The 23,844-nt window shown below is 35.2% G+C and overlaps 1 protein-coding gene across 5 annotated transcripts in view; it reads right to left on the bottom strand.

Annotated features, from left to right (window-relative positions):
• Positions 1-23,567, bottom strand: part of LOC128862571 (pneumococcal serine-rich repeat protein-like) — a 160,382-nt gene extending 136,815 nt beyond the window's left edge. The window contains exon 1 of one of the 5 annotated variants that reach the window (XM_054101281.1): positions 22,376-23,567. In XM_054101281.1, coding sequence (XP_053957256.1) covers positions 22,376-22,730 — 355 coding nt within the window. In that variant the 5' untranslated portion in view covers positions 22,731-23,567. The remainder of the gene's footprint in view (positions 1-22,375) is intronic. The other 4 variants (XM_054101279.1, XM_054101280.1, XM_054101282.1 and 1 more) reach the window with 4 other exon arrangements.
• Between the last annotated feature and the right edge of the window lie 277 nt (positions 23,568-23,844).

Below are 23,844 nucleotides of genomic sequence, written 5' to 3'. Positions count from 1 at the left end.
TTGTTGTTATTTTTCCGCTCACTTTATCACTCATTTAACATGTTTGTGAAAACCACACACTAATTGAATATGAATGAAATTAACAAAAACAAAAGGTATACAGAAATGTTTCTAAATTTCAACTAATTTGTATTCTCATGCGAATAATTAACGGCACGTTTCATAAGTGTGTCAAACAAATTTTTTTCGTCAATTTTCAACCGCAAAAATTCAATCGCGCGGCAATGACATAAGAAAATAAATATTTATCTACTTCGACATAAAAAAACACTTGTTGGAATTCTATGAATTCTCGTAGTGTCTTTAGAAAAAGATTCGCACAAATTCTCACAAAATTGTTTGTGCATACGTAGGTACATATGTACATACATACATAATACAAACATACGTGCACGTAATTTTTTTTTAAGCTGTATCGCCGATTTTCTCCTCCCACTTGCGATGCGCAGAGGGATCTACCGACTCTGAAAGGCCGATGGTATTTATGAGAAGGATTTCCATGACAGAAATGCACTCGAATTCTTTGCTTTGCTTGAGGAGGAGGCTTTACGAAAATGATTTCCTATAATTTTATAAATGTTGCGAGTTTCATATCAACAAAGGGTCTCCGACACGACCCACCGATTGGTAGAACGCACAAACCCACCCGGCTGTGGCAGCTGCCTGAGTTTACATATCTCACTTTTACAATTATAGAGTTCATAGGAGCAGGCCAAGATTCTGCTGTATAGATGGTGGTTAAGTATATATGTAGAATTATTATAAAAATATCTTTGTATTTTTATTGAAATATTGATGAATCTATTTTGTTACAAAGATTTCGTTGAAAACTTTTAAGTCATTCCCAAGCAAATACGCAAATCCTAAAAAAATCTTTATAGCTAAAAAGCATAAGAAGCAGACAAATTGTATGCCCCTACATTACAGCATAAATACCAGGTATATACCTATGAAATGAGGCTTTCAGCTGTTAGTCCATAGATGTCGGTAGGAGTATTTCTAAACCTTTCCAAATGTCTTGTTTTTTTCGTCTGCCATCTGTCAACATCACTCAGTTCATTGTTTGCTACGCTTCATACAACAATGCATTTTGTCGCTCTTAAAAATGTCGAATTTCGTGCCTTCAAACTACGATTTGCCAACATCGTTGATTTTCTGTTATCAATTGAAGCTTATAGGGACATGCTCTAAGTAGAGCGCAGTGCTTCAGGTGGTTTGAAAAATTCCGAAGTGGTGATTTTAGCGTGGAGAACGAGGACCGTGCCCGGCCACCGAAAAAGTTAGAGGACGCCGAATTGCAAGCATTGTTGGATGAAGATGATGGTCAAGCGCAAGAAATGATGGCAGAGCAGTTGGGAGTGACCCAAAACACCGTTTCCAAGCGTTTGAAAGACATGAGCATGATTTTAAACGTCGGAATATGGGTGCCGCATGAACTGACAGAAAGGCAGCAAGAGAACCGAAAAACCCCTTGTGAAATGCTGCTCTCCCGGTTCAAAAGGAAGTCTTTTTTGCATCGAATCGTTACGGGTAATGAAAAATGGGTATATTTCTCCAATCCCAAGCGTAAACGATCGTATGCTCCGCCCGGCCACAAGCCAAAAATAACGGCCAATCCAAATCGCTTCGGCCGCAAGGCAATGCTGTGTGTTTTCTGGCATCCGCGTGGTATAATTTGGTACGAGCTATTAAAACCAGGTGAAACAGTTGAGGGTGCACGCTACCAACGATAATTAGCCGATTTGAACAGCGCTATACACCGAAAACGCCCAGAATATGCCGATCGACGTCACAAAGTAATTTTTCTCGATGACAATGTACCGAAACATGCACCGCCACATCGAACAAGAGCGACCCGGGAATTGGTGGAGACGTACGATTGGGAACCGCTGGTGCATGCGGCTTACTCACCAGACTTGGCGCCTTCCGATTATCATTTATTTGCATCGATGGGCCACGCACTTTCCGAGCAGCGCTTCAATTCTCACGAAGAAGCCAAAAAATGGCTCGATGATTGGTTTGCGGCCAAAGACGGCCAATTTTTTTGGCGCGGCATCCACAAATTGCCTGAGAGATGGGAAAAATGTGTCGCTAGCGATGGCTATTATTTTGAAGATTAAATTTGTAACCATTTTTTGTAAATAAATGTTTGAAATTGAAAAAAGTCTCATTTCATAGGTATCTACATCATCTACGTAATTTGACAAAATTACGCGGTTTTGAATTTGACACTCTTAAAATCGGTTGTTTTTCTCAGTTTTTTTTATCAAAAAATACGAAATAATTGAAACAATAATATGACTCTTGTACGGGCGATAGCCATTGATGTTGTGAACAACTTATTAACATTTCAGAGGATTCGGTTGATTTGACAACACCAGGCCGAAAAGAAATCGTTTCGAGATAAATGAGTTTAAGGTTTAAGGTACAGGAGCGCGAGTTACATACTCTCTCACTTCTAAGAGTAAGATCATTAGAGAGATCAGAGAACTTCCGTTATTAAGTTTAAATATTACTCTAGCTGTAAGTAAGTTTGTAAGTTTGTAACATAACAATTGTAATATTAGCTCTTAAGTTTTAGTTTTAGTAGACACCTCTGTTTAAGCAGTTGATTTTAGTGACTAATAAAAAGTATTAATAAAAACAGGAATATTTAAAACATATTCCGTTTGTTGGTTTTAGTGACTAATAAAGACTATTAAAACTTAAAAAGGAATATTTAAAACATATTCCGTTAGTGGCGCAGTCGAAAAACAGAAATTTTCAGACATTGAAAATAATACCGTTCGCTCCGTTTTAAGGAAAAAAAATAGATTATATAAAGCATCGAAAGCTAAGAAAAGCCAAGCCGGCTGAGAATTATCATAAATTAAACAGGTTTTGTGCGGAAAAAAAAAAAAAAAAGCGAAAGCTGCAAGAAATCCTATTTTGGAAAAACTTTTTTCTTATTACTTTTTTGTGCTAATTTAAAAAAACTTTGTTCTTATTACTTTTTTGTGCTAATTTAAAAAAAAAAAAAAAAAAAAAAAAAAAAAACTCACACACAGCAAATTAGCATAAACTGCTGAGAGTGTTATTAACACATCTTTCCATATTTGAATTTGAAAAAAAAAAAAAAAAAAAAAAAAAAAACTCAATTTTAATTTCATGACTAAAGTTCTGAAATTTGGAGAAAAAGTATTAACGGTAATAGGTGAAGAACAGTTTCTAAAATAACTGATACAGCAGCAAGTAGAAAAGAGTAAAGAAAACATACACAAAAACAACAAAACACCTCAGCGATTTAAAACCGAAGAATATTCTCTTGAGTTCTTAAAACAAAAACAAAAAACAAAAACAATTGATTTACTTTTGCAAGCACTATACATATGTGTTTATGAACAAAAGGCGACAAAGTTGTATGACGAAAATGGACGAATTAAATCAAAGGCTAGCAGCAATGGAATTAGCTATGAAACAACAACAAGCAGTAATTATGGAACAACAACAACAAATAAATATGTACAGACAACAAGAAGTACAGCAAAATCAATTTCTTCAACTCAGTTCTAAAGACGTTTTACAACAATTTCGTCACATTAGACCGTTAGATGGCACACAACCAGTATGTTCTTTTTTCAAGTCCGTTGAAAATGTACTACAGCTTTGTGGAAGTAATGTGGATTTGACACGTTTTGGAATTGAAATTATAAAAAACGAAAAAATTATGGGTGATGCTGCCAGGAGTATACAAGAGTTAGAGGATGATGCTGATTGGAACCTTATCAAATCGCACTTGAAGCAGCATTTCAGACCACGACGAACATATGGAGAAATTTTCAACAGTTGCAGAATGGTAAAAGTAAGCACATTGAGAGAATTATTTAGTTATTTTGAAAAGGCCAAATTTGACCTAAATGAACTATATGAGTTTGATGGTAAAAAGTCAACACTTTATTCTCCTCAAAGTATTAATAGAGATTTAGTTGATATTTTACTCGAAAAAATTGATGCCCCTATTAGAGCACATATTATAGAGAACAATAATTTGAATGAGGTTATTGTAAGGTACACAAATTTAAAACTGTTGGACGATACCAGGTGCATAGATTTTAGGCATAGAAGGCAACAAACAAAAATTAAAAGCAATTCGAATTTAAATCAGCAATATGAGGGAGAAAATGTTAACCAATCGTTTAAAAATATTAATAATATGTATACATTTCCTGTAAATAAAAGTGAATTACAAAAATGCGATGCTCAAGTTAGAAACTATCAATATAAGCAACAAGATAGTCCAGCACAACAACACCATAAAAACACGAGTAAGTTATATGATAATAGCAATTCTTCGCGGTTCAGGAATAGGGACTATTCAACCAGTAATAGGAATAATCGTAATAATGGGGTTGAACCCATGGATATTGCTAATATAGACGACTGTAAATTTTTGCGATGGCCTTGATATGCAAAATTACCCATAATAACAATAACAATACAAAGTGAAAAAATTAATTGCTTGATTGACACTGGTTCCACGACTAGTCTTATAGGGCCAAACACCTTAAGTCAGTTTTCTATTGAGAATCTTGAGGAAGCACTATATTTTAAAACTATTAACGGTGTCAATCAGATAAAAAATAAAATAACCACTCCTTTCCCTAAAGAATTTAACCTGTTTGGCACTATTTCTTGGAAAGTAGCTAACTTAAATAATAATAATTATAACGCCATTATTGGGCAAAACGTCCTAAGGCCACTAAGAGCGAAAATTGATTTCGCAAACGATTCTATAGAAATAAACGGCAATAAATTGTTTTTTCATGGATATCCTTTCGATATCCACAGTATTTGTACGCTGAAGCCAGTACAACCTGACATACTTGCCAAATTAAATTTGGATCACCTTAGCAGTGAAGAGCACGAAAAGCTCGAAAAACTATTATTGATGTACGAAGACTTATTTTATAAAGAAGGAGAAAGTCTGACGGCTACTCATTGTATCCAGCACGAGATAGTTACGCAAACTAACAATCCCATCTACTCGAAAATTTATCGATATCCCAAAGTTCACGAAGAAGAGATAAGTCGCCAAATAAATGATATGCTTAAGCAAAATATCATAGCTCCATCTTCGTCCCCGTATAACAGTCCTTTGTGGATTGTGCCCAAGAAGGAGAATAAAACAGGTTCGAGAGAATGGCGAATTGTTATCGATTATCGGAAGCTGAATGAAAATACAGTGGGCGATAAGTTTCCAATTCCTAATATAGACGGTATATTAGAAAAATTGGGAAGAGCAATGTACTTCACTACATTGGACCTTGCGAAAGGCTTCCATCAAATTGTAGTGAAGCCTGAAGACAGGAAAAAGACTGCGTTTTCAACCCCTCATGGACATTTTGAGTTCATCAGAATGCCATTTGGGCTTAAAAACGCCCCATCAACCTTCCAAAGGTTAATGAATGTAGTTCTCCAAAAGTACATAAATAAAATATGTGTGGTCTACCTAGACGATATTTTGATTTTTAGTACCTCTTTGGAAGAACATTTAACAAATTTGAAACTAATATTTGAATCATTAAGAAAAGCCGGTCTTAAGATACAGGTGAATAAATGTAATTTTTTATCTAAAGAAACAGAGTATTTAGGCCATATCCTAACTCATGAAGGAGTGAAACCTAATGGCAACAAAATTGATGTAATTCGAAACCTTAAATTACCAACTACTGAGAAACAGATTAGGTCATTCTTAGGTATTACCGGCTATTACCGTAAATTTGTAAAAGATTACGCGAAAGTAGCGTATCCGATGATTTATTATCTGAAGAAAGGAAGAAAAATTAATCCTAATGATCCAAATTACGTCTCAGCGTTTGAGAAATTGAAAATTTTAATAACAGACCATCCTATTTTACGCTACCCCAATTTTAACAAAAGGTTTAAAGTAACTACCGATGCAAGTAACTTTGCTCTTGGGGCTGTTTTATCCCAGGAGGGCCACCCTGTGTGCTTTGCCTCGAGGACACTCAATGATCATGAGAAAAATTATTCGACGGTCGAGAAAGAGTTACTTAGTATAGTTTGGGCGGTTCAGTATTTTAGGCCATATGTTTTCGGTAAAGAATTCGATCTGCAAACGGATCATCAACCGCTTAAGTGGTTACAAGTGAAGTATAGAGGTAAGGATATTAATCCACGTCTTCAAAGGTGGCTAGTCCAATTAGGAGAATACGACGCGAAAATCGAATATATTCAGGGAAAAGATAATAAAATTGCCGATTTTCTCAGCCGAATAAATTCCATCACCAACGAAATTAATATGCTTAGTGAAGAAAATGACAATTTTTCAACCATGGCAACCATACATTCCCAAGAGGAAGATCATAATGACCACTTCCCCATATTAGACACGGTTGTGAACCGCTTTAAAACACAAATTATTTTATTAAAAGAAAAATCAATCGAAAAAGAGTACATACTCGGAAATAAGCGAATATATATTCAAGAAAGTGATATCCCTGATTTTATATCCGACATAGTTAGGCGAAGCATGCTATCGGGTAAAGTAGGAATATATTGTGAGCTCAGTGATTCAGTTTACAATACCGTCCAGTTAAAGTTAATCGAATTATTTGAAAACAGTAAAAGTGCAAAATTTGTCAAATGTTCATACATGGCTAAAGATGTAAAAACTGAAGAAGAAGCTATAAAGCAAATATCCATTTTTCATACTAAAGAATCTGGCCATTCAGGCATAATCCCTAATTACGAAAGTTTAAAGCGAAAAATGTATCACCCAAATTTAAAGAATATTATTAGTAAAGTAATAAATAATTGCGATATTTGCACAGCATCAAAGTATGACCGAAATCCCATTAAGAAAAAATTTCATATCACGGAAACGCCTTCCGATAAAAGAGAAATAGTACACATAGATACCTACGTTAATTCCAAACATTCGTTTATTATTTTCCTAGATAAATTTTCAAAACATGCTGTAGCTTTTTTCCTTGAAGACAGAAATAGTCTTACTCTTGTAGAAAAAATAAGATTGTACATTTCGGCCTTTGGTAAAATGAAAAAAATTGTTTGCGATAACGAATTTAACTCTATTAACGTAAAACAATTTTGTAAAGAGGAAAATATAGAATTACATTTATCGAAGCCAAACAGCCATACAGGCAATTCTGATGTGGAAAGGCTTAACAACACTATAACTGAAAAAATCAGAGTTTTAAATTTAGAAAAAAAGATGCCAATAAAAGACCAAGTAAGTAAAGCAATAGAGCTTTACAACAACACTTTCCATTCAACGATTGAAAATACGCCCAACAATGTCCACAACAACAAAGCGGACACGAATAAAGTAAAGGAGAAAATTGAACAAAAAAAATTAAAGAAAATATCCAAAGCAAATGAAAAAAGAGAGGAGTATGTAGAGAATAGAAGTGAGGGTTTTGTCAAAAATTATTTAAATGTTCGACACAAAGAACAACCAAAATTTAGAAAAATGAAATTAGCGAATGTTCACGAATCAAATATCAAACGGCCGTTTAAGCGAAGTGCAAGCCGATAAACGAAAAATCTTTGAATCAATTTTTTTTTTTATTACATATTTAAATGTTTTTTTTTATCAGTAAAATTTTTTTTTTCTGCCCTTAAATATACTGCTGGTATAATTGTTGAATTCCTATTTTTATTTAAAGTAACCCATATTTAACTATTTTGCACACAAATCGTTATATACTAAGTGAATATTTATGTACATTGTACATATTCATATATTGCGTAGTAATACATGCCTATTTGCCTTAAATATATGTATATGGTATACTAAAAATTCATAGAACTATGTGAAATCATACATATATAAATACAAAAAAAAAAAAAAAATTAGAATAAAGAAAAGTAAAAAGACTAAACGTAATACAACGCCAAGGCACAAATAAAATCCCGGAGTATTTTTAAGTCAAGGGGGGGAGGAGTTACATACTCTCTCACTTCTAAGAGTAAGATCATTAGAGAGATCAGAGAACTTCCGTTATTAAGTTTAAATATTACTCTAGCTGTAAGTAAGTTTGTAAGTTTGTAACATAACAATTGTAATATTAGCTCTTAAGTTTTAGTTTTAGTAGACACCTCTGTTTAAGCAGTTGATTTTAGTGACTAATAAAAAGTATTAATAAAAACAGGAATATTTAAAACATATTCCGTTTGTTGGTTTTAGTGACTAATAAAGACTATTAAAACTTAAAAAGGAATATTTAAAACATATTCCGTTAGTCGCGCGGACCGCTCTCTACCTAATTAATGGGCTGTAGAAGCTATAATATTGGGAATTTCCGCATGAAAATTTCACGATATATTCTTAAGTTACTATGCTTTCGAAAAATCGAAAAAACAAAAAATCGATTTCTTGAAATTTCTAGGCCTCTCTAGGCTTTAAGAGGGCTCTTAAAGTACCCAATTAAATTGGAATTAAATAATTTTTCACGCAGTGCATTACAGTAGGCAATATTTATTACCATATAAATTAGAATATTCTGTACACTCGCTAGTATGTACACACATACATATGTATGTATGATACTTAGTCAATGGTATTTACGCTATTCTACTCTTAAGGTTCATGGTCGATTCCACTTCAATGCCGGAACACCGCAAAATTCCTTTATGTGTGTAATTATGTGCACTTTTGTGGCTTCTACGCATTTATGCAACAAGGTATGAAAGCAAATTATGGCAATCCATATTAGTTCGTTATTGTTGGTTACGCACATTGGCTTGAAAGTAAAAATTGCCAAGAGGAAGGTAACAAAGCAGCGGCACACATTTGTACGGCAGTTGATGGAAAATCATGAAAAAAATGATGTAATGCTATTGAATTTGGTTGATACCTTTGGTACGAGTGAACAACGCATGTACGACCTTGGCTAAATCGATAGTTATAGGTGTGTAGTATGTAGGTAAATCTTTATAAATAGCTTAATCATTATGCGTAAGCAAGTAGCAGCAGCAAAAGTGTGCGTACAAGGCAAAGCAAACTTTTCACTCACCGAAAAGATAATCCATTCGAAATGTTCGAAACTTAAATTATTATTTATTTCATTCACATACTTCGGTATAAAGTTATTTACCAAAAACAGAGTTATAATACAAAAATAACAACAATACTAAAAATACTTCAAGGATCGTGAACGTAAAAGTCTGCGCACAGGCCAAGGCAGGTATAATACCAAGCACTTAGAACTATTTACAATAAGTAAGACGTTGGAGAACCTCTAGTAAACGTCTTCGGATGTGATTTTGTTCCACTTATCTATCATTAAATTCTTGAGCACTTCTTTGGATGTAATGGTATGCTGGCGAATCCTACACTCCAATAAATCCCATGCATGCTCAGGTGACTGTGGAGCAGTTTTAAGCTGTTTAGGGACGTTGTAAAGGGTGGTTAAATTTCAAGGGCCGATGTTGAATGTAAACCACACCTAAACGTCAATTTTTTTTTCTGCATTTCATTTCACATTTTTCATTCTCAGACTAACTCAATTTGAACCATGGAAAGGTACACAATCGAGCAACGCGTTAAAGTTATTCAGGCTTATTATGAAAACGGGCGTACAAATCAAAATGCATATCGCGCACTTCGTGAAGAAAATCATCTTCAGTGATGAGGCACATTTTCATCTCAGTGGATTCGTCAATAAGCAGAATTGCCGCATTTGGGCGAATGATAGTCCAAGAGTGATTGGGGAAAGACCAATGCACCCACAAAGAGTGACTGCTTGGTGCGGTTAATGGGCCGGCGGCATCATTGGGCCGTATTTTTATTCAAAATGAGGCCGGCCAGGCAGTTACTGTGAATAGTGTTCGCTATCGTGAGATGATAACGAACTTTTTATGGCTCGAATTGGAAGATATGGATATGGACGATATGTGGTTTCAACAGTACGGTGCCACTTGTCACACAGCAAACGAAACAATGGCTCTTTTGCGCGAAAAATTTGATGGCCGAATAATCTCACGTCGCGGCGATGTCAATTGGCCGCCAAGATAATGTGATTTGACACGGTTGGACTTCTTTCTTTGGGGTTATTTGAAAGAAAAGATGTACGTGAATAAGCCAGCAACAATTCAAGAGCTAAAGGATGAGATAATTTGGCACATTAACGACATAGAACCTCAATTATGCCTCAGCGTCATCGAAAATTTGGACCATCGGATGGAGGTGTGCCGCCGAGGCCGCGGTGGCCATTTGGCCGATATTTTGTTCCATACGTAGTTGAGCCATAGCAATATTATCATAATAAAGAGAAATGACAATAATTTCCTAAAAAAATAGTATTTTATTCAAAATCAACACCGGCCCTTGAAACTTAACCATCCTTTATAACAACCAAAGCTTCGTAACAAGAGCAGTGCGTTTGGGGTCATTGTCTTGTTGAAACAAATAATCGAACCCCAATTCTAATTTATCCACACTTGGTTTCAAATTATCTTTCAAGATGCCCAAATGCACTTTGTGATTCATAGTTGCCGGTATAAACTCCAAGTTTCTCACTCATTTTGCACGCATGCAACCCCAAACCATTACTCCGCCTCCACCACGTTTCACAATCGCTTTCAAATTTTGGACAACAAGGGCGGCCCCCGGTTTTTTCCACAAAAGCTGTCTCCCTTTAATGCCAAAAATGCTGAGCTTGCTCTCATCCGTGAAAAGAAAACTCTTTGGCAAAGGCGAGCCGCTTCTGTCGATTTACTAGGCTTTAAATTCCAGCCTTTTTAGGCCAGTTTAGGCCGGTAATTTTAAGAAAAAAGTTTTCCGTATACACTTTTAATATGAACCGAAATATTTGAAAACGTTGGAATGGAATGGATGTTTTTTTACATATTTCAACCGGTCTAAAACTGGTTGCTTTAGGAACATATTGGACCAGAATTTTTTTTATCATCTATGAACTGGTATCTTAACGGGTGATATGCCTATGTATGGCCGGGCAATTGGCATTTCGTAGGACATCGCTATCTCAAAATGACCACTGCTAACGTCAAAACAAGATAGAACACGAACTGGCTGAGCTGGTAAATTAATTAATTTTCATTTAATTAATTCTAGTTCACAACTAGTATTTTTCCTGCAGGGTGTATACTCAATAGGGATGCCAATTTAGCGGAAAGTTTTGATTACAGTATTTCGGAATCACTTTAAAGTGAGCCCGAGATCACCGGATTCATCCTGGGATTCACCTTGGGACCAAGCTTTTTTAATATGAGTAAAAATTCTATAACTGAAAGCATAAAAACATAACACATGGGCTGAAAAGTCCTGTGCTTAACTCGTAGATGGCACTGCTTTTATTGCATTCAACTCTTTTTTTAGTTAGTACCAACCTTAGAGAGACAGCTGTTAAAATTTCACGATATTCCATTTATTAGTTCGTGAGTTATTGTGTTGAGAGTGACGGTATTTTTGTTATTTTCAAAGCAATGGATCAAAAAAATGGGGTTTTTTAAGATTTTTTAGTTTTATTTTTTGAGCGTTTTATTGTCTGATCCTTTGTTAAATTGTTAAAAAATAAAAATCAAAAAGTTGTCAGCCTTCAAAAAATGGTCTTCCAAAAAACGGTACATCGCTGGCGACACAAATTGCGGTACTCACAGATGTCTGAAAGCAAAACGACTAAAAGGTTCTTCTTCAGTACGAATGTCGTTATCGTGTGAACTACAAACTTAAAAAAAAAATTGACAAAATGGCGGACGTTCAAAGATGAAAACCCATATTTCTACCCTTTTGTTTGGCTTTAAAGGCCCGAAAAAAATACTAAAATTTTTTTTTTCGAATGATCGTAGTTCACACTATAACGACATCAATTCTACGTCATTTAAATTTTATTTTATCAAAATCGATTCAGTAGAACCGGCTATATCTGTGTGCATTCCCCACGTGAAGACATTTTTTTGAAGGCTTACAACTTTTTGAACGAACCTTGTATGGCCAAAAAAAAATTTTATTTTTTAACAATGCATCAAAACTCCCGGAATTCATGTCATCAGCGACATATGTTTTTGGAAGACCCTTTTTTGAAGGCTGACAACTTTTTGAACGAACCTCGCATGGCCAAAAAAAAGTTATTTTTTAACAATGGATCAAAACTCTCGAAATTCATGTCGCCACGTTTTTGTGAAGACCCTTTTTTGAAGGCTCACAACTTTTTGAACGAACCTTGTATGGCCAAAAAAAAATTTTTATTTTTTAACAATGGATCAAAACTACCGGAATTCATGTCACCAGCGACATAATTTTCTAGTAGCTGACAACTTTTTGAACACACCTTGTATGACCAAAAAATTATTTTTTTATTTGTTAGCAATAGATCAGAAAATAAAATACTCTAAACAAAAACAAAAAAAAGGTGTTTTTCGTTTCCATTTTACACGCTTTTAAAAACACCCAAAAAACACTATTTCATGTGACGAGAAGGCCTCAAGTCAATCAAAACAATGGCAAACCTATTGGTTTGTTCGGTAAGTAATTTCGTGTTTTTGTGGTGCAAATGAAAAACGATCTTAAACCCAGGCCTTTCAAGTGGTCATAAACAGTTGAATTCTATAAATTTAACCTCTCACAGATCTCACCGTTTGCTCACCGGTAAGAAATTTCAATCGATTGAAGGGATTATCGCCGAAACTGAGGTCTATTGTGGCCAATTAAGAAGAAGAAGTAAAATAAAAAACGTGTCTTGGGAATTTGTTTTTTGCAATTAAATTTTGTAATAAACAAGTTTAAATTCTTTTTTTCTCAATTCGACAGTATACAGTTTTCGGCATCCCGCAATTAATAAAAGACAGTCCGGGATATACGGCACCTGCAAAACACCGGAATTCATAATACGTATGTAAGTACTCGTAAGTATGTGAAAATCAATCGGTCCTACTGCTGCTGTTGCTGCTGCTGCTGCTGCTGCTGCTGCTCGTCTTGCACAACGAGCACTTCGAGTGGATTCGATACGCAATCATAGCATTGACGGATAAGTATCGAGTGAAGAAAATGTGGAAGTAGGCCGATACATTCACATTAATACATAAATAAATATTTACATAAGAACCTATAGGAAAACATTGCATTTATGTCTGCTGCAAAATTCTACAACCCAATAGTCTTGCGCATGTGTATGTGTGTGTGTCTACATAGGGATGTTGTGCACTTTCCGGCGAAAATAAAAAGGTGAGTAGATTTGTATTTAAATGCGTTTGTAGGTATGTTTGAAGCGAGCTAATAATAAAACATTTTAATGCTCACTTCACTCACACACACAAACATTATTCGACAAGTACTTGCCTTGTGACGAAAGGTAAAAGAAGCGGCGCTCTCCTTTAGTCAGCTCCCTCACTAATCTGTGGGGTTAGTCATTGTGAAGTTTTTGCTTGTAGTCACTGCGTTTCTGTTTTAGCTGCTTCTTTTTGTTTGTGCCACAATGCGTAGCCAACACTCAGTTGCAATTAAGTGTTGCACAAACAAATTAGCGGTACGGTGCGTATGCAAAGAAACACAGCACACACGAGGGAAATTTATATTTCCAGACAACGCAATCCCGGTAATTTTTAAGGTACTTGACCACCTTATAAGTTTCAAAAAATTAAATTTTTTTTTTTTACATTTTTTCAATCCTTATACTTTTAAAAATCATCACCTGAAACTGTTTTTTTAAATTCGAATTCTAACAAAGTGAAATCAGTGAAAATGTGCAGGCGCATCCTGCACTCATTACTTGCTGACTCAGCTGAAAGAAAATAGCAAGTTTTAACTTTAAACGCGTTTTTCCAGAAATTACTTTTTTTCGAATGGCGGACACTTTATCTCCGAAACTGCTTAGCCGATTTTAATGATTTTGGTCTTGTTTTATTTGTTAAGATGTTTTGTATGCCAATTTACCACATTTTGCAAAAAAAAAGTTAATAAAGTATTGCTTTTTAAGCATAACATTGTGAAAAACAGGGGTGTTTTCTTAACTTTTTTTCAAACATCCGCCATTTTTTTATTATTTTTTTTTTTTGTCAGTTTGTGGTAAATTCTCACGCAAGGAACCTTCCTTTTGAAAATTTTGTTTCTCTCTTTTGTTTTAGAATTACCATTTCTAAGATTAACTGTCCGCCACAAGACATGATTTTCTTCAGGCCTCGACTTTGGCGCCTCCTGGATATATGTTAAAAAAAGAAATTTTAATAAATCAATTTTTTTTTGTATTATATAAGCTCTAAATAAAAATTTAAAAAAAATTTATTTTAATATATTATACAGAACATGAAAAAAAATTATTGAATATGTTGTACTTTTTAGCTTTCCAAGGTGGTCAAGTACCTTAAGTCACATAGATTCCGGGATTATTTGAAAACAAACAAACTCGTATTTTCGGGATCTGTAATTTATTTAGCGGCCTAGCAAATGGAGATGAAAAATCCGCTTTTATTAAACAAAATAGCAACGTTTTGCCCCATTTTCTACACACTTTAAACTCAATTATTGGGTTGGGGAATAAGTTAATAGCGTTTTGTAATTTAATTTTTTACTAGCTTTGAGGCTTAGAAATGGAATACCCAAGAGGCAAAAATCAACATTTTCGACACCTTCTTCGAGTTCAAGCCGAGGTCTGCCGAAGCAGCCCGGAACATATGCGACGTGTATGAAGAAGATGTCTTAGGCGAGTCTACAGCACGTTTTCCAAAGTTCAAAAACGGCGATTTTGACGTCAGTGACACGTCTCGCAGCGTTAAGCCTTCTGAATGCGATGAAGAACGTCTCAAGTCAGAGAACACTTTTGAAGGAAACGGTCGCCAAACCAGTCGTGAATTGGCGAAAAAAATTAACTGCGATCATAAAACGATTCTCAATCACCGTCATTCAATGGGATTTACCGAAAAATTGTGCGCCTGGATGCCTCATGGGCTCAACGAAAAAAACAAAGAAAGTCGTCTTCGAATTGATACTCAGCATCTTGCACGCCATCGAGCAAAACGCGTTCATAAACAGCGCTTTTTGTACCGAATCGTCACGGGAGATCAGAAATGGTGCCTATACATCAATATGAAGGAAAGAAGGAAGTGGATGGCTCCAGGAGATGCACCAAAGCCGAGAGTCAAGCTGGATCTTCCTCCAAAGAGGATCATGACTTGAGTTTGGTGGGACTGGGAGGGGATGTTGCCATGGAAAATGCTCGAAAATAATGCCATGGTTAACAAGGAGCTCTACATTGCCCAGCTACACCGCGTGAATGAGGCTGTTCGACTGAAAACACGTGATCGAGATGGTCAAACCAGACAACGCCTTCATGACAACGCCAGGCACCATGTTGCACAAGTCGTCAAACCCACACTCCAAGAGCTCGAATGGGAGGCCCTTCAGCATGCGCCGTATTCTGCGGGCCTTGCACTGACCGATTACTATTATTTCCGCTCCCGGTGAAACCTTCGATAACAAAGAGGCCCTTAAAAACTGGTTCAACCACTTCTTTGGCACCAGACCAGGCGATTTTTGGCGGAACGGTATCAACAAATTGGTCGAGAGACGAGAAGAGGTTGTAAACAGCAATGACGAGTATATAACTGATTAACTTATTGATATAATTATTGTTGTTTTTTGTTTAAATAAAAGTCTTCGCAAGCTTATTAATCATAAATCTGGCAGGCAGAGCTCTGAGACGAGTCCAATGCAATGCCAATAATTTGCTTCATATGCCAGGTGAGAATTTTAGGGCAGAAAGTAGGCGATTGAGATCTGAAGGCTTAACGCAATTGTTAACATAATGTTTTCTTCAGCCTGTTAAGAATTTCAGCCTATTGAATACCTACCACGACTGGCTTAAGCAGTAGAACAGAAAGAGCTACTGATGAAATCCGACAGTGTTCGGCCTCATTTTAAGCGCGGCGTGGTTAAAATGTAATCGGATACACTCAGGGACTTGAAAAATTAATAGTTCTACAGTTAATAACAAAATCGTAAAAATTAGCAGCTCTGCAATTATTCTAAACCTATGAAAGCTACTTTGGACAAAACTTTTGGGGTCGCTTCAACTGAATTTAAGGCCAGTTGTTTCTTTCTACTTCAAAGTAATCCAATGACGTTAAATCACACGAGCGAGGGACCAGTGAACAAGACCACTGCTGGAGAGAAACTTGTCACCAAGTTGATTTTGTGATTGTTAAGCGCGCTATATGGCAAGTGCTCGATGAACTTCGCGGATTTATATCTATTTTTTTTTAAGTAAATTTCCACAATTTGGTGGGGGACGCTCTGTTGATGCTTTCTGACAAAATGAAGTACCTAGGTCTAATACTTGACAGTAAGCTAACGTGGAAGCCCAACATTCAGGAGAGAGTAAGGAAGGCAACAATCGCCTTGTATGGACGCAAGAGCGCAATTGACAAAAGATAGGGCCTCTCGCCTAGAGTTGCACTTTGGCTCTATAATACCATAATAAAGCCAGTATTGTTATATGGAGTCGTTGTCTGGTGGAACTCACTGGAGAGGACGACAACAGTTAAAAAGCTAGAGAGAGTTCAAAGGTCTGCACTCATTGGAATCAGCGCGGCGCTTCAAACTACTCCTACTCTAGCGCGTAATGTAATGTTAAATGTGTTACCTATAGACATCGCAGGCAGAATTGCCGCTGCACGTACCACAATTAGATTGAGGGGCTTGGGTTCATCCCTTCGTCGACGGATCAGTGTGTGCCCTCGCTTAGTCCAAGCGGAACTTTCTCCACCCATATTCCATCAAGGGAGGAGTAGACCGGGGGCAACAGAGCCTGGTTAACCTGTTCACGGATGGCTCGAAGTTGGACGGTAGGGTTGGAGGAGGAGTTTTCTGCAAAGAGCTCCCCATTAAACTCAAACTCAGGTTAGCGGATCACTGCAGTGTGTTCCAAGCAGAGGTGGCCGCAATTAAAGAAGCAGCTGACTGGCTACTTACTTGCGTAATAACTGTTAAGAAGGTATGTAAATATTTACTCCGATAGCCAAGCGGCAATTAAGGCCCTAGGCTCTATTATGGTGCATTCGAAACTGGTCAGGGAATGCCTGGTCTCTCTCTCTCGATTGCATCAGAATTCTTCGATATGAAGATAATTTGAATACCTGGTCACAGTGACATTGCTGGAAACTGCGAAGCCAACGAGCTGGTCAAACAAGGGACCTGTGAGGCGGTGTGCCCGCGAAAGGAGAGGATCGGGATCCCCTTGACAATCTGCGCTCTACTCTTGAAAGGATGGGCTTTGCAACAACTCAGCGAGCGCTGGGTGAGTACACGAACGAGTAAGGTCGCGAAGTCCTTCTGGCCACGTTTGGATAGGAGGCGTTCGAGGGATATTCTGCAGGGCATCCTCACGGGGGCACTGCCCGCGGAGTACAGGTACACATGCCGTGAGACTCGGAATTACTGCGAGTCATTTTTGCGTCAGCTGTATAGAGTATGAGCTGGAATCATCTCAGCACTTGCTCCTTAGTTGCCCAGCTTTCGCGGGACTTAGATTTAAGCATCTTGGTTCTCACTTCTTTTCTGCGCCTGCTGATATAACAGGTCTTGGTAACAAAAATTTGATGAGCTTCATCAGCACCATAAAGAGGCTTACACAACCGCAGACTAGTCACCGTTCATAGTCCACAAACACTCAACCCTCCCCACCCCTTCCCCTTTCGACATATCGTCCTTTTCCTTCACCTCTTTTCCCCCTCTTGCAATGGTGTCACAAAGGATGAACCAAACTTCTTTCGTCCAAGTAGGCCCACTCTCTGGGCAACCATCACCACCTAACCTAAAAATTTGGTAACGTTGTTCTGATGGTAAACGATTCATGATGCCTTGCGAGCCTTTCTGAACAGAAATGTCAACAATGTTTGTCATGCTCAGTTGTCAAACCATAGTTATCAATATCGATAGTACTCAAGCGGCTGAAAAAATAGCCGATGTTAAAACTTAAAAGCGCCAATGCAATAGAAAATCTACGAAATAAGTGCAAAATAAATGAGTAAAGATAACAACAGTCAATAGGTGCGATGATCTCATATAAATTAGTATATATGTATGTATGTCACAATAATTATGAATATAAAAACATGCGAACCTGAAAATCTATTATTATATTACTGGCTACAAATTAGACTCCGAGGAAACTACAACTAAAATATAGTTAATATTAAATATCCAGTCTATGATTGTGCGGCATATGTGTGTATGTGTATGATCTACTATTGCGAAAGACGAAATCCCAAACCACAGTTCAGATATAAGTATGCTCATAAACTTCTGCTCACATAATAAAGTCACTTTATCGCTCAAAAATAGCATTGAATTTTGACAAGATTTTTTGTTGCTAATCTCCTCCCATATAAAATACCGGAATGCAAGTTGTGCCCACGAGAGTCGGTTCTACGTTAGCGGAACGTAACAGATGCACATGCATATATGCGACGAAGGAGAGTCGCTCAAGCATCATTCCTTACACATTTATGGCATGGGAAAAAGATGTTTAATGGTGTGTACAAAATGGACTCTCTCTCTCAGCGAATTTCACAGAATCGGCGAATTGCCTGACATAGTCGGGGTAATGAAACGGTTTGTTTATGAAAAAAGTAAGAATGTGTTAGTGGTATATGAAAACAAAAATCAACACAGTCTTTACTCATGCTGCTTCGTTGCGATCTGAAAACGATTGATTGAACGCGTAAATGTGTAAATACATGTGAAGTGATCGTGAGGAATTCGGTTGGCGAATCAGCCTCGTGACATGACAGCCGAAGTTCCCCTAAACATTTTGTTGTTCTGCGCAGTTATTTGGCAAACCGAGTAATCTAATGGCCTCTGGTGACGCTCCAGCATGCTGTCCAGCAGGCTTATATGTGTGCGTGTCGGGTGCTTGACGCTAATATCTAAAATTTTTGATTTTCATCAAGCAAAAGCCGACAACAAGTATGTGTGACACGAAGCAAGTACGAGTGTCACCCGACACGCACACATATAAGCCTGCTGGACAAGCATGCTGGATCGCCACCAGAGGCCATAACATCCGTGAATGTAAAGGAAGTGTTTATGCTGCTACAACAACAACAGTAACAACGACAACAACATGTGTTCAACATCGTATGTAAATAAAATGCTCAAAAATCAAAGCGATTTTTAACCGACTTCAAACTTACACTTTATTGTAGTAAAATTCAAACGGCATGTCCAGAAATTTTATAAAGATTCTGATTAAAAAGTTCAAAACAGATGACAATTTTTTTGAAATTCGTTAATTTTTTCTGAACATTGTGCAAAGTTAGCAACTTTGACTTATAAGGGTTTTGTTATACGATGTTTTTTTTTTTCTATAAAAAATAGCATGAAAAATATTGCGAATATCAAAAAAAGATAGTGGATTAATTATATGAGCACTAGTGTATGTGTGCACAGGCGAGCGTGCATATGCATGTGAACTCATTCATCCACACACATAAACCATATTTGCTAATATCAAACATTTAAGATCTCTAACCAGAGAGCAATAAACTAGAAAACTAGAATGACTGACAGCTGGGTTATTAAAAAGTAGTCGAGCGAAGAGCGAGCGCAGTAGAACGCACGTTCGTCATGAAGTTAACAACCTGTGGAGATATGGAATCTATAGTGCGAGGGAATAGCATGCGTGCATGTGGGTATGTATGTATGTGTGTGCGAGTATATGGATGCCAACACTTACTTCATCCTGTTAAAAATAAAACATTCTCACAGTAAAACAATTACATACATACATACATGCATACATATCTACATTAGGGTGATCTACCAAAAACAGTTGTGGTTTGTCCATTGGAATTACGCATGGAAAATACTATTTGCAGATTACATTTTAAGACTTCCGCCAAAATATTTCGGAAAAATATTAAAAAAATTTATTTGAAAAAACGAAAAAGAAAATTTTGTTTAGAAAATTAAAATAAAACAGAGATTTCTTAAGCCGATCTTTTATGCTTAAACTCTTCTGTCGGACGTAATTTAAAAAAAAAAAAAATTTCTTGTGGGAAACAAAAATTTATTTATTGAGTAAAATTACTTTGAATTCATTTTAAATTCAGCCTGTGCAGCACAGAAGTTCTAAATATTGCGTTTCGTACAAATCGCTCCAAACTAAAATTTCTTATGCGTTTCTCTTAACCCGCGACCCAATGTAAAATTTTCCACCTAAAATTTTCGTGGAATATTTTTACACTTCAATTGCCTTTTTTAACGTTCATTCATATAGTTGTTTTAGGATAGGGTCAAAAATACCCATTTAAGTAGAATAGAAAGTTAAAATCTTTAAAAATCTCCCATTACTCTATTAAAATTTCTCATAAAATTTGTTATTAAAATTTCTCATAAAATTTCATTCTAAAATTTGTTACTAAAATTTCTCATAAAATTTGTTACGAAAATTTCTCATAAAATTTGTTACTAAAGTGTCTATAAAAAATTTCTCATAAAAAATTTTTCATAAAATTTGTCTCAAAAAAAGTCTACTAAAATTTCTCATGAAAGTTACTTAAATTTCTCATAAAATTTGTTACTAAAATTTCTCATACAATTTATTTCTAAAATTTCCACTAAAATTTTTAATAAAATCTGTTTCTAAAATTTCTTTCTAAAATTTCTACTAAAACTTTTCATAAAATCTGTTTCTAAAATTTCTCATGAAATTTGTTACTAAAATTTCTCATAAAATTTGTTACTAAAATCTCTATAAAAAATTTCTCATAAAAAATTTTTCATAAAATTTGTCTCAAAAAATGTCTACTAAAATTTCTCATGAAAGTTACTTAAATTTCTCATAAAATTTGTTACTAAAATTTCTCATACAATTTATTTCTAAAATTTCCACTAAAATTTTTAATAAAATCTGTTTCTAAAATTTCTACTAAAACTTTTCATAAAATCTGTTTCTAAAATTTCTATTAAAATTTGTTACTAAAATATCTGATAAAATTTGTTACTAAAATTCCTCATAAAATTTCTTTCTAAAATTTCTACTAAAATTTCGCATAAAATTTTTTTCTAAAATTTCTCATAAAATTTGTTACTAAAATTTCTCATAAAATTTCTTTCTAAAATTTCTACTAAAATTTCTCATAAAATTTGTTACTAAAGCTTCTATTAAAAATTTCGCATAAAATGTCTCATACAATTTTTTTTATGCTAAATATAAAGAACCAGAACAGAGCACTAAGTCACAATAATTTGATCGAATTCTTGATATGCGTGCTCAGTCAATGCGAGTTTGGTAAATTTTCCGTACGTGTTTCTCAAATTTAGCTATACATTTTTCCGAAATTTGACTACCTGCGATTATCACTGTGGTAAGATTATCTCCGTAGTAAGCGATAAATAGAAAATTGCGGCATATTTTGAAGAATTCAAAAAAAAAAAATAAAAGAATAAAATTCTGAAAACATTTTTTAAAAAAAATAGAAAAATTAGAAAAAAAAAATTTATTAAAATTAAAAAAAAATTTTTTTTTAAGAAATAGAAAACTATTCAAAAACAAAGTAAAAAAAAAAATTTAGAAAAATAGAAAAATTAGAAAAAATATTTATTAAAATTCTAGAATGTTTTTTTTTAGAAAATAGAAAACTATGGCACATTGAAGAATTAAAAAAAAAAAGTAAAAACATAAAAAATTTCTAAAAAAATTTTTTTAGAAAAATTAGAAAAAAATATATTAACATTTTTTAATTTTTTTTTCTTTCAAAAGTCCTATAAAAGATAGTTGGAGCGGATATAAAATGTAAAAAAAAAATTTTCCGAAGCCATATACAAATTTCAACACCGCTGAAGCAAATGCATTGGGTAAAAAAAAAATAAATAAAACCAAGTATGATTTATTTATTACTAAAGCCACTTACCTGTAAGTCCTCGTATATCACATTATTCCTTTTCAGGGAAAAAAGTACAAAATTGGCTATGAAATACCAGTAGTCCCTGTGAAATCGTGCTACCCGATATCATTCTGAACCCCAATCGAAAATAGGATACCTGCCTGAACCCTCCCTTAAATCATCAGACAGGATTTTACTATTCTCAGCAGTGAATATTTGCCATATAATACAAATTAAAACAGCGCAGCCGGCATCCAAAATTAGTCAAAGACTCAGAACAAAGCGAGCGAACAACAAAAGGCCTTTTAGAAATGAATAAATGACTAATGAATGAATAGTAAAATAAAATTAAACAACGTTACATGCTGTATATGTGGGTATGTATGGAGGTATGAATGTATGTATGTATGTATGTATGTATGTATGTATGATATATATGTACATATATATGGGTATGTAAATGTATAAAAATATACTATATTTCTTCGTTTATATGTACGAGTATACTAACTTTGATCTGTCAACCTGACCGACTGGAAGTCGAGTGCCAACGATGATGCCATATCATAATTGCGATTATTACGATTATCGCTATTCCGAGTATAATTCGTGCTAATGGCGCGCAAATTGTTGCCGACAACACTGTCGTTGTAGTTGCGATTGCGATAAGTAGCGGTGTTGTTAGCACCAGCACCACTGCCTCCGACAGCTGTGTTTTCAATGCCACCATCCCCACCATCATCACCATCACCATCAGCAGCACCATTCCCTTGCTTGGATGTAAGACTGGTGCTATTGCTATGATTGGCAGTTGACGTCAAATTCAAAACACCTTCGCGTATCAGACACTCCTTAATCGCAAGCATAGTTGAAAATTGTTGTAGCGGTAATTATTTATTTCCACTAAAAAATCTACAATTCAAAGTATCGTTGGTGGTAATGTGATTGGGATTACGACGGCGTTGCAGCGCTGGTGCAATGTCGCGTTGCACGATAAGCGTATCTGGCTCGTTTGGAGTGACACTTTTCCGAAGTTATACTTGTAGGCACACACACACAAATACACACGTGCGCATAACTTTAGTGCATTTAAACAATGCTTTTGCATTCACCAGCAAATCACGTTTTATTTACATTAATACACTTTAGCACATACACACACTCACTTCTACATACATATGTATGTATGTGTGGGCATATGTTTTATGCAAGAATTCTATTTCTTATCGTTTTACACAACGTTAAGCGCTTACAAAGTGTATCTGACGAAGAGGCTATTTGCCAACGGCGAGCGATAGTCACGCAGTCGGTGTGTTTATTTATATTTTAAAGCCATCTGCACACATACATATGCTCATGTATATATGTATGTATATATATTTATAACCATTTGTTTTGGTTTTCTTCTTAATAACTCAAAGCACTAAGTCGATTTTCTGGGCGCACGAATTGCATTTGGTAGCGGCGGTGCCAGAAATCAGTGGAAAAAAATCTGTTTTAAAATTTCGGTAAAAGATGCCACGAAACTGAAACTGTGATAAGAAAAACTTTCAACTCTTGGATTTCGAGTGTGTTGTTTAATATTTTTGTAAACTAGTTGAATTGTTGCACGTCATTTTATTTGATTTTACTGCAGATAAATACATTTGTTTTTTTAATTTTATTTCACTGCAGATAATACATTTTTTTTTAATTTTATTTTACTGCAAATAAGTCATTCCTTTATTAATTTTTTCATTTTATTTAACTTAATTTGATTAATAAAATTTAATTTTGTTTCATTTCTTTTTGCATCGCCATTCGATATTTCTTTATATTAATTTAGAGAAATTAAATTAGAGAAATTTTACGTAATTTGCTTTTTTAATTTGGGTTCACTTATTTTATTTCATTTTTGAATTTATTTTGTTATACTAAATTTAATTCAAATTTGTTTAGTTTTATTCTATTTTTTTTTTTTTTTATTTTTTTTTTTATTTT

The sequence above is a fragment of the Anastrepha ludens genome, chromosome 4, assembly GCF_028408465.1.
Source record: "Anastrepha ludens isolate Willacy chromosome 4, idAnaLude1.1, whole genome shotgun sequence".
NCBI lineage: Eukaryota > Metazoa > Arthropoda > Insecta > Diptera > Tephritidae > Anastrepha > Anastrepha ludens.
This window is presented reverse-complemented; position numbering and strand designations above follow the sequence as displayed.